Source organism: Erythrolamprus reginae, chromosome 10 (assembly GCF_031021105.1).
Source record: "Erythrolamprus reginae isolate rEryReg1 chromosome 10, rEryReg1.hap1, whole genome shotgun sequence".
Taxonomy (NCBI): Eukaryota; Metazoa; Chordata; class Lepidosauria; order Squamata; family Dipsadidae; genus Erythrolamprus; species Erythrolamprus reginae.
This window is the reverse complement of record NC_091959.1, coordinates 46,415,517-46,427,333: the sequence shown is the minus strand read 5'-3', so window position 1 is coordinate 46,427,333 and position 11,817 is coordinate 46,415,517. Positions and strand designations below refer to the sequence as shown.

General features: G+C 43.8%; 1 protein-coding gene across 8 annotated transcripts in view; it reads left to right on the top strand.

Moving 5' to 3' along the window:
* Positions 1-2,645: 2,645 nt before the first annotated feature.
* Positions 2,646-11,817, top strand: part of NF2 (NF2, moesin-ezrin-radixin like (MERLIN) tumor suppressor) — a 49,319-nt gene continuing 40,147 nt past the window's right edge. For 3 of the 8 annotated variants that reach the window (XM_070763122.1, XM_070763124.1, XM_070763123.1), the window contains exons 1-5: positions 2,646-2,736; positions 4,476-4,558; positions 6,104-6,179; positions 7,047-7,181; positions 10,711-10,806. In XM_070763122.1, the coding sequence (XP_070619223.1) occupies positions 4,494-4,558; positions 6,104-6,179; positions 7,047-7,181; positions 10,711-10,806 (372 nt within the window). In that variant the 5' untranslated portion in view covers positions 2,646-2,736; positions 4,476-4,493. The remainder of the gene's footprint in view (positions 2,737-4,475; positions 4,559-6,103; positions 6,180-7,046; positions 7,182-10,710; positions 10,807-11,817) is intronic. The other 5 variants (XM_070763126.1, XM_070763127.1, XM_070763129.1 and 2 more) reach the window with 3 other exon arrangements.

The following is an 11,817-nucleotide window of genomic DNA, read 5'->3' as shown; positions in this document are numbered from 1 at the left end:
CATGCTGGTGCACTTATGCGCGCCCAGAAATCAATGTTAGGGCCTCTTTGTGATTGGTAGCAATAGCACTTAAGACTTATACACCGCTTCACGGTGCTCTGATAGCCCTCTCTAAGCGGTTGACAGAATCAGCCTCTTGCAAGCCCCCAACCATCTGGGTTTCCTCATTTGACCCACCTAGGAAGGATGGAAGGATGGGTCACCCTTGAGTCAGGAAGGAAAGAAAGAAGGGAGGGAGGGAGGAAGGAAGGAGGGAAGGAAGGAAGGACAATAGTACTTAAACTTATATACTTCTTCACAGTGCTTTCAAGCCATCTCTAAGCAGTTTATAGAATCAGCCTCTTGCCCCCAACCTCATTTTACCCACCTTGGAAGGATGGACGAATAGGTCAATCTTTAGTCAGGAAGGAAGAGAGGGAGGAGAGGAAGGAAGGAAAGAAGGAAGGAGGGAGGGAGGGAGGGAGGGAAGGAAGGAAGGAAGGAAGGAAGGAAGGAAGGAAGGAAGGAAGGAAGGAATTGGTCTGCAAGACACTTGTGACTATGAAAGGAGAGACGAGCGTAACATCTTGGAAATGACCAGCAAGTCATCCTACATACATGAATTATACCTACCTACCTACCTACCTACCTACCTACATGAATTGTTGCAACCTGCTGGCTGTCATGCCTAAGGTGGGACTAGAACTCACTGTCTCCTAGAGATTGGCCCAAAGTCATGGAGCTGACTTTCATACTAAGGCGGAGCTAGAAATCACCGTCGCCTAGAGATTGGCCCGAATTGACGCAGCTGGCTTCCATGTCTAAGATGGGACTAGGACTCACAGTCTCCTGGTGATTGGCTCAAGGTCATCTAGAAGGCTTCCATGCCTAAGGCAAGGCTAGAACTCACCGTCTCTGGCGATTGACCCAAAGCCCCCCAGCTAGCTTCCATGCCTAAAATGAGACTAGAATTCACCGTCTCCTGGTTTTTACCGTCTCCTGGTTCTCTAGCCTTTAACCACTAAACCAAACCAGCTCATCTGCTGGATATTTTTTTTTTTTTAGAAACCCCACATATTTGCCGAAGGAATAATTATATAGAGACGGGTCGGTTCCTTCCTCTTGTCCTCCTTTCCACTTTTATCCCTCATTCGGAATCCAGCCACGGTTATCTTTTGGCATTAAGTCAGGTCTTAGATGTTCCATTTTTCCTGCAGGCCCCATTAATTATCCAAAATCTTATCCTTTCGGTGAGAAAAAAAAAGGACCGTTTTCTTTTCCTGCTCCAGTTCTGCAGCCCTGCCGTAAATATCGCCTTGACGCCAACCGTTCTACTTTTATTTTTAATTTCCTTCCAAAGATCTAAGGGTTATCCTAGACTAGAGGCTCCAGAGGAATTTCAAAGGGTGGGTTTTGCTGTCTCTCTCTTTCTCTCCCTTCCCATGCGGAGTGGAATCAGTTACATAATAGATATTTGCATGCCGAATTCATCCCTGAGCCACTGAACTCAGCTATTTCTCCCCCCTCCTTCAATGTTAGTGAGCTGGCTTAGGAGCCCAATGCAGCAGCAGTAGCCTCTCTGCTTTTTGGTCCATTTGCTTAAAAAAACCCAAAAAAACAAATTTGCTGCGCACACCATCATTTTTAATGGACGGCTTTCTTAAAAAACCGAATCTTAATTGTGGAAAGGGGGAGCGTGTTCAGTTTTTATAGCAGGACGAAGAATAAACACACTGGTCCCATCCAGAGTTTGCAGGAAGGTTGTGCGGGAAGGGGTATACATTTTTAAAAATCCTTTATCCCAAGAAAGAAAGAAAGAGAGAGAGAGAGAGAGAGAGAGAGAGAGAGAGAGAGAGAAGGAGACAGAGATAGAGACAGAGAGGAAGGAAGGAAGGAAAGAGAGAGAGGGAGACAGAAGGAGGAAGGAAGGAAAGAAAGAAAGAGAGGGAGACAGAGACAGGGAGAGAAGAAGGAAGGAAGGAAGAGGGAGGGGAAGAGAGAAAGAAAAAGAGAGAGAGGAAGGAAGGAAAGAAAGGAAGGAAGGAGGAGGGAGGGGAAGAAAGAAAGAGGGGAAGGGAGAGAGGAAGGAAGGGGAAGAAAGAGAAAGAAAAAGAGAGAGAGGAAGGAAGGAAGGAAGGAGGGAAAGAAAGAGAGTAAAAAGCAAAACAAGACTGAATATAAAACAATATAACCTTAGAATTGTTTTGCCGATAGAAATAGCCGTAAGAAAACCCTTGGGGGTATAGTTTATTGAATAATAATGCAATAATTTTAATGCATATATAGTTTATAGCTTATTAGATTTGTATGCCGCCCCTCTCCGGAGACTCGGGGCGGCTCACAGCAATATATGTATATATGTTTTCGTTGTTGTTTTGTTTTCTGTTTTCTTATTGTTTTTTCTTTTTGTATTGTTTTTAATGTATATAATTCAATAAAAATTATATTTTTTAAAAAAGAAAGGTCTGAAAGAAAACCACCAAGGTCAGAGAAGATCAGGGACCCCATAGTCCTTTTCCCCCTCTTCTTCCTCCTCCTCCTCTTTCGCAACCCCACTCCCTTCTAGTACTGATGGTGTTACCTAGCAGGTCAATGAAACGTCTGTAAGAAAGCCACCAAGGTCAGAAAACCTCAAGGACCTCACAGCCACAATGGTTCTAACTCCAGAAATCCCTCTTTTCTTTGCAGTATGGAGATTACGATCCCAGCGTTCACAAGCGCGGCTTCTTGGCTCAAGAGGAGCTGCTTCCAAAACGGGTAAGGGTGATGGATTTCATACTCACTCGGCTCGGCTGGGATTAGCGGGAGGGGGTCTGCCTTGGTGGGAAAGCGCGATGCACCGGAAAGGACCAGAAGCAATAGCAATCGCCCTTTGACTTATATACCGCCTCACAGTGCTTTCCAGGCCCCTCTAAGCGGCTCACAGAATCAGCCTCTTGTCCCCCAACAATCTGGATCCTCATTTGACCCACCTTGGAAGGATGGAAGGATGGGTCAACCTTGGGGAAGGAAGGAAGAAGAAAAGGAAGGAAAAATAAGGAAGGAAGGAAAAGAAGAAGGGAAAAAGAAGGAAGGAAAAGAGAGAAAGAGAAGAAGGGAAGGAAGGAAGGAAGGAAGGAAGGAAGGACAATAGCAATAGCACTTAGACTTATATACCACTTCACAGTACTTTTACAGCACTCTCTCTAAGTGGTTTACGGAATCAGCCTCTTGTCCTGCAAAATCTGGGTCCTCTTTTGACCCATCTCGGAAGGATGGAAGGATGGGTCAACCTCGGGGAAGGAAGGAAGAAGAAAAGGAAGGAAAAATAAGGAAGGAAGGGAAAGAAGAAGGGAAAAAGAAGGAAGGAAAAGAGAGAAAGAGAAGAAGGGAAGGAAGGAAGGAAGGAAGGACAATAGCAATAGCACTTAGACTTATATACCACTTCACAGTACTTTTACAGCACTCTCTCTAAGTGGTTTACGGAATCAGCCTCTTGTCCTGCAAAATCTGGGTCCTCTTTTGACCCATCTCGGAAGGATGGAAGGATGGGTCAACCTCGAGGAAGGAAGGAAGAAGGAAAGGAAGGAAAAATAAGGAAAGAAGCAAGGAAGGAAAAGAAGAAAGAGAAGAAGGAAGGAAAATAAGGAAAGAAGGAAAAATAGAAAGGAAGGAAAAGAAGAAAGGAAAAGGGAGGAAGGAAAAATAGGAAGGAAGGAAGGAAGGAAGGAAGGACAATAGCAATAGCACTTATACTTATTTATTGATTGATTTGATTTGATTTGATTTGATTTGATTTGATTTGATTTGATTTGTATGCCGCCCCTCTCCGTGGACTCAGGGTGGCTAACAACAGTGATAAAGACAATATGTAGCAATCCAATAATAAAACAACTAAAAACCCTTATTATAAAAACCAGACATACATACTGACATACCATGCATAAACTGTAGACGCCCAGGGGGAAAGAACATCTCAGTTCCCCCATGCCTGACAGCAGAGGTGGGTTTTAAGGAGCTTACGAAAGGCAAGGAGGGTGGGGGGCAATTCTGATCTCTGGAGGGAGTTGGTTCCAGAGGGCCAGGGCCGCCACAGAGAAGGCTCTTCCCCTGGGTGCTTTCCAGCCATCTCTGTTTACAGAATCAGCTTCTTGTCCCCCAACAATCTGGGTCCTCATTTGACCCACCTTGGAAGGACGGAAGGCTGAATCAACCTTGAGCCTGGTGAGATTTGAACTGCCCAGAATTCAATAACAACAACAATAACAAAACAGAGTTGGAAGGGACCTTGGAGGTCATCTAGTCCAACCCCCTGCTTAGTCAGGAAACCCTACACTAATTCAGACAGATGGCTATCCAACATCTTGTTAAAAACTTCCAGTGTTGGGGCATTCACGACTTCTGGAGGCAATTCTGGGAATTGAAGTCCACACAACTTAAGTTTTCAAGATTGAAAACCTTGGATTATATTAAGACTGTGAGTTATGGTTCTATTGATTTATTTATTTCAATCCTAGGTGATCAATCTCTACCAGATGACTCCGGAAATGTGGGAAGAAAGAATCACAGCCTGGTATGGCCAACATCGAGGTAGAGCCAGGTGAGTGACTTAAAAGGGACAGGTAAGCACAGATTACCTACGGGATCGTCTTCTGCCTCATGCGTCTCAGTGGCCGGTCGGTCCCACAGAGTCGGCCTTCTCCAGGTCCCGTCACTTGGCGGGCCTAGGGGAAGAGCCTTCTCAGGCGGCCCCAGATTTTTGGAACCAACTTCCCCCAGAGATTCACACTGCTCCCATCCTCCTCGCCGTTCACAAGAGACCCATCTTTTCCCGACAGGCTTGGGGGCCGCTAAGACCAACAACTAGCCCCGGCCAATGAATGAATTTATGTCTGCTAGTCTGAATACAAATGACTGGTTTTTTTTAAAGATACTACGGATTTAATATGGTTTTTTAAAATTTAGATTTCTATAGGTTTTGTATTACTTTATTGTGAGCTGCCTTGAGTTTGAGGATAGATAGATAGATAGATAGATAGATAGATAGATAGATAGATAGATAGATAGATAGACAGACAGACAGACAGTCAGACAGACAGTCAGACAGACAGTAGAGAGATAGATAGATATTGTTGTTGTTGTTATTATTATTATTGTTCTAGTTTCTGGTAGAAATTTAGTAATTACAAATAACTCTTATTAAATGCATCATTTCATGAATAAAGCAACTCCGTTTATTTCTCTGCTCTCCTGTACTTCAAACACATTCCATACCGCACTCGGTCCGTTATCTCTCTCTTAGCCGCATTTTTCACATTCCTTTTCCTGCTTCATTTAAACAAGATTTATTTTCCTAACCACATAAATTTGAAAAAACAGCAGCACTGACTAAATACAATACAAAATACTTTGGCTTACTTTAGCGTGGCAAAAACACATCCATTATTCTTTTCGGCAAGGTTGAAACTCCACCCTTCTTCTCCACTAGCCCCCTGATGTGCCAAATACATCACTACAATATTTAACCCATTCCTCTCCTTAATATCTTCTTCTAGACCTCTGCTCTCTATGTTTCTGGACCCTTCTGAATTTAGGGTTAACCCAGCGAGCGTCTGATTCTCCCTCACTAGATCCTGAACTCATAGCCCCATCCTGTGGCTGGCCTCCCACCTGTTCTACTACCTGTAACCCCAGGCCCCCCACTACTTCATAAACACTATCTGAATCCGAGTCCTCAATATCTTCATCATCCTCCAACTGATCAGGAGTATGTACAACAATTATTAATTAGATTTATATCCTTCTCTGAAGACTCAGGGCGGTTCACAAGATAGATAGATAGATAGATAGATAGATAGATAGATAGATAGATAGATAGATAGATAGACAGACAGACAGATATGGATGGATGGATGGATGGATGGATGGATGATAGACGGACAGACAGACAGACAAACAGAGTAGATAGGTAGGTAGTTGGTAGGTAGGTAGGTAAGTAGGCAAACAGACAGAGAAAGTAGATAGATGGATAGGTAGGTATGTAGGTAGGTAGGTAGGTAGAGTCCACAAGTCTTAAAGTTGCCAGGTTCGAGGACCTCTGCTCTAAACTGTCCCCACCATTTCTTTCCCACACCCCCTTTTGCAGGGACGAAGCAGAAATGGAGTACTTGAAAATAGCGCAGGATCTAGAGATGTACGGCGTGAATTACTTCGCCATCCGGGTACGTACATCTAGAAATACATAGCGCGTAACATCACTCTGCAGTTTGGGGTGTTGATGGAGGCGGCGAGCGGGGGGGGGGGGACGGGACGGACGAGGACGAAGCCTTCAGGCCGAACCCTGGTCCCATTTGCCGAGAAGCGTTCTGTGACTTTTTTTTTTTATAAAATACTTTATTAAATATGTACATTAAAAAAGAAAGAAAACGAAGAGAAAACAGAACAACAATACAACATTTGATATACTGTATACATATAACATACAACAAAAAATAAAGCATCATGCTTTATACATGGATTATTTGATATCATAGTTTAGTATTAACACCTGCTGAATAGCAGTGTAATTAGTTTGCAGCTCATTCATTTTATTTATTATTTAGATTTGTATTTATAATAATATTTTCCCTTTATTGGTTATTACACATATATACATCTTGTTAATTTTCCTATTAATATGTCCATTTTTTTGTTTCATTTTCTCAATGGTATAATAGTGCCTTATATTAATAATATTTCCTCTTAATATCAATTTGATTTTTCTCTCTAAATTTAATATTTTAAATAATTTTATCGTTATTCCCATTTTTCTTTTCTTTTGTTTTGTTTTTCGCAATCTAGACAAATAGCATTTCCCTTGTCACATCCCCGGGGAGGCCGGGGGGGGGGGGGGGGGGGGCAGAAGGAAATTTCTGATGGGGAACAAACGAGTCATTGGCACCGCAGTCCATGACAAGTTGGAAAATTCCCAAATTTAATGCAGCAGAACCAAAGTGGAGGGAGTTAAAGGAGCAAATATATGTGGTTGATTTGCATGACGGCTTCGAGTGGAATTAAGTCTCTCCATCCCACTCCCCGTTTTCTTTTAGAACAAGAAGGGGACAGAACTGCTCCTCGGTGTCGATGCGTTGGGCCTCCACATATACGACCCGGAAAACAGGCTGACCCCCAAAATCTCCTTTCCGTGGAACGAGATTCGCAATGTCTCTTACAGCGATAAGGAGGTAGGCCCCAAACTGTATAAGCACGGAGAAAGCAACAGTACAGTGGTACCTCCACCTACGAACGCCTCTACTTACAAACTTTTCTAGATAAGAACCTGGGTGTTCAAGATTTTTTTGCCTCTGCCTCAAGAACCGTTTTCCACTTACAACCCTGAGCCTCCAAAACACACCGCAAAAGGCAGGGAGAAGCCTCCGTGGGGCCTCTCTAGGAATCTCCTGGGAGGAAACAGGGCCGGAAAAGGCAGGGAGAAGCCTCCGTGGGGCATCTCTAGGAATCTCCTGGGAGAAAACAGGGCCGGAAAAGGCAGGGAGAAGCCTCCGTAGGGCCTCTAGGAATCTCCTGGGAGGAAACAGGGCCGGAAAAGGCAGGGAGAAGCCTCCGTGGGGCATCTCTAGGAATCTCCTGGGAGAAAACAGGGCCGGAAAAGGCAGGGGAGAAGCCTCCGTAGGGCCTCTCTAGGAATCTCCTGGGAGAAAACAGGGCTGGAAAAGGCAGGAAGAAGCCTCCATAGGGCCTCTCTAGGAATCTCCTGGGAGGAAACAGGGCCGGAAAAGGCATTGAGAAGCCTCCGTGGGGCCTCTCTAGGCATCTCCTGGGAGAAAACAGGGGCCGGAAAAGGCAGGGAGAAGCCTCCATAGGGGCCTCTCTAGGAATCTCCTGTGAGAAAACGGCCAGAAAAGGCAGGAAGAAGCCTCCATAGGGCCTCTCTAGGAATCTCCTGGGAGGAAACAGGGCCGGAAAAAGCAGGGAGAAGCCTCCGTGGGGCCTCTCTAGGCATCTCCTGGGAGGAAACAGGGCTGGAAAAGGCAGGGAGAAGTCTCCGTGGGGCCTCTCTAGGAATCTCCTGGGAGGAAACAGGGCCGGAAAAGGCGTGGAGAAGCCTCCATGGGGCCTCTCTAGGCATCTCCTGGGAGGAAACAGGGCCGGAAAAGGCGTGGAGAAGCCTCTGTGGGGCCTCTCTAGGAATCTCCTGGGAGGAAACAGGGCCTCCACCCTCCCTGTGGTTTCCCCAATCACACACATTATTTGCTTTTACATTGATTCCTATGGAAAAATTGCTTTTTCTTGCAAACTTTTCTACTTAAGAACCTGGTCACGGAACGAATTAAGTTCGTGAGTAGAGGTACCACTGTATATATATATGTAAGTATGTATGTGTGTGTGTGTGTGTGTGTGTATCTATATCTATATCTAATCTATCTAATCTGTCTGTCTGTCTGTCTGTCTGTCTGTCTGTCTGTCTGTCTGTCTGTCTGTCTGTCTGTCTGTCTGTCTATCTATCTATCTATCTATCTATCTATCTATCTATCTATCTATCTATCTATCTATCTATCTATCTATCTGCCACTCACTCCAAACGGACTCTGAACGGCTAACAATAAGAATAAATACAACAACAATAAAAACAGTTAAAATCTAATAATAATGAATGTTTTTCCTCTCCCTCCGTCTCTATTTATAAATAAGCTTTTGGCTTCTCATTTGGAACTGACGAACGTTTTCCTGCTGTGCTTCAATTAACCTGACCTCCCTTTCCCAGGTCTCGCAATTGCCTTTCTAATTGCCCTTTCTACTGTGTTTATGTACAACCGCACAATTGGAACCCTGGCGGTCCGGCAGCCCTTAAGTGAAATTTCTAAGTGCTGCATTTAAAAAATCCAGAGGCATTCAAGAAGTTTGGAAAGTGAATAGGAGCCTTCCTTCTTGGGGGGTATAGACTGAGCCTTTTAAGACAGACAGAAGCACTAATTTGCAAGGAGGAGGGGGTCTTGTTTTTCTTAGATTTTACCAGATAACTTTGATAAAGAAGGGACATATTTAATTATACGTATAATTACAGCAGCTACGATTGTATACGCACCAAGTTGGAAATTGAATGGGATTCCAACGGAACCGGACGTTTTGAGAAAAATTATGGGATTGTGCAGAGATGAGTAGATTGACTTTGAAACTTAAAGATAAAAAGGACTCGGATTATTTATTTATTTATTCATTCATTCATTCATTCATTCATTCATTCATTCATTCATTCATTCATTCATTTATTGGATTTGTATGCCGCCCCTCTCCGGAGACTCGGGGCAGCTAACAGCAACAATAAAACAGTGTACAATAGTAATTCAATACTAAGAACAATTAAAAACCCATTAATATAAAAAACCAAACATACATGCAGACATACCATGCATAAAATTGTAAAGGCCTAGGGAGAAAGAGGATCTCAATTCCCCCATGCCTGACGGCAGAGGTGGGTTTTAAGTAGTTTACAAAAGGCAAGGAGGGTGGGGGCGATTCTAATCTTTGGGGGGAGTTGGTTCCAGAGGGCCGGGGGCCGCCACAGAGAAGGCTCTTCCCCTGGGTCCCGCCAAGCGGGTTATAAAATTATAAATTATAAAATTTGGGGGAGGTTTTATGCTTGGATAGAAAACTAAGAGATATGTACGTATTAGTAATTGGTTAATTTTGGGAAAAATTGAAATATGAGAATTTGATTTAAATTTTGGAAGCTGTTTCCATGAACAGATCGGTGATCCCAGGTGTATTGGGGGACAGCCCAACACTAATTCTATCCTATCCCTATCCCTATCCCTATTTCTCTTATTCTATTCTAGGCTAAATTTTAGCAGGGGGTAGAAAAAAAACAGGCAATTCAGGCTATTTTTTTTTTCTGGACCAGTGCCCAATATTTTAGAAGGAACGGGGATGTTTCATAGAAACACAGAAACATAGAAGATTGACGGCAGAAAAAGACCTCATGGTCCATCTAGTCTGCCCTTATACTATTTCTTGCATTTTATCTTAGGATGGATCTATGTTTATCCCAGGGATGTTTCAATTCAGTTAATGTGGATTTACCAGCCACGTCTGCTGGAAGCTTGTTCCAAGCATGTACTACTCTTTCAGTCAAATAATATTTTCTCACGTTACTTCTAATCTTTCCCCCAACTAACCTCAGATTGTGTTCAGTTTCCTATTAAAAATACCTCTCCTGAACCTTATTTAACCCTTTAACATATTTAAATGTCTCGATCATGTCCCCCCTTTGCCTTCTGTCCTCCAGACTATACAGGTTGAGTTCATTAAGTCTTTCCTGATACGTTTTATGCTTAAGACCTTCCACCGTTTTTGTAGCCCGTCTTTGGACCCGTTCAATTTGATCCATATCTTTTTGTAGGTGAGGTCTCCAGAACTGAACACAGTATTATTCCAGATGGGGTCTCACCAGCACTCTGTATAGCAGGATCATAATCTCCCTCTTCCTGCTTGTTATACCTCTAGCTATGCAGCCAAGCATTCTATTTGTTTTCCCTACTGCCTGACCGCACTGTTCACCCGTTTTGAGACCGTCAGAAATCACGACCCCTAAATCCTTCTCCGGTTCCTGTCCAAGGCCTGGGAAAGATAGTTCCAGTTGGAAATTATCTCAACCTGATGAATCAATGTTCCAGCTCGAGAGAATGCCGTCTAATCCTTATGCGTTGCCTAACCATCAGCTCCTTTGTTTTTAAAAAAATAATGTACACAAAGCTCCTTTTGTTTTCCATCCAGTTTACCATCAAACCTCTGGACAAGAAGATCGACGTCTTCAAATTCAACTCCTCAAAACTGCGGGTGAATAAACTGGTAGGTATTATTGTCCTTGTTCCTACAAGGCTCTCTACATGGGGTTTACGTTGAAGAGTGTTTGGAAACTACAAATCGTGCAGAATGCAGCCACGCAAGTGGTCATGGGCTTTCCCAAGTATGCCCATTTTTCTCCAACGCTCCGCGGACAGCATTGACTGCCGATTGGTTTCCGGACACAATTCATAGTGTTGGTTATGACCTATAATGACCTATGTTTGGAAACTTCAGATCGTGCAGAATGCAGCTGCGAGAGCAATCATGGACTTCCCCAAATATGCCCATGTTACACCAACACTCCGCAGTCTGCACTGATTGCCAATCAGTTTCCGGTCACAATTCAAAGTGTGGGTTATGACCTATAAAGCCCTTCATGGCACCGGACCAGATTATCTCAGGGACCGCCTTCTGCTGCACGAATCCCAGCGACCAGTTAGGTCCCACAGAGTGGATCTTCTCCGGGTCCCGTCAACTAAACAATGTCGTTTGGCGGGACCCAGGGGAAGAGCCTTCTCTGTGGTGGCTCCGAGCCTCTGGAACCAGCTCCCCCCAGAGATTAGAATAGCCCCCACCCTCCTTACCCCAATACACCTGGGATCACCGATCTGTTAATGGAAACAGCTTCCAAAATTTAAATCAAATTCTCATATTTCAATTTTTCCCAAAATTAACCAATTACTAATATGTACATATCTCTTAGTTTTCTATCCAAGCATAAAACCTCCCCCAAATTTTATAATTTATAATTTTATAACCCGCTTGGCGGGACCCAGGGGAAGAGCCTTCTCTGTGGCGGCCCCGGCCCTCTGGAACCAACTCCCTCCAGAGATTAGAATAGCCCCCACCCTCGTTGCCTTTCGTAAGCTACTTAAAACCCACATCTGCCGCCAGGTAAGGGGGAATTGAGATCCTCTTTCCCCCTAGGCCTTTAGAATTCTATGCATGGTATGTATGTATGTATGTTTGGTTTTTATATTAATGGGTTTTTAATCTTTTTTAGTATTGGATTAC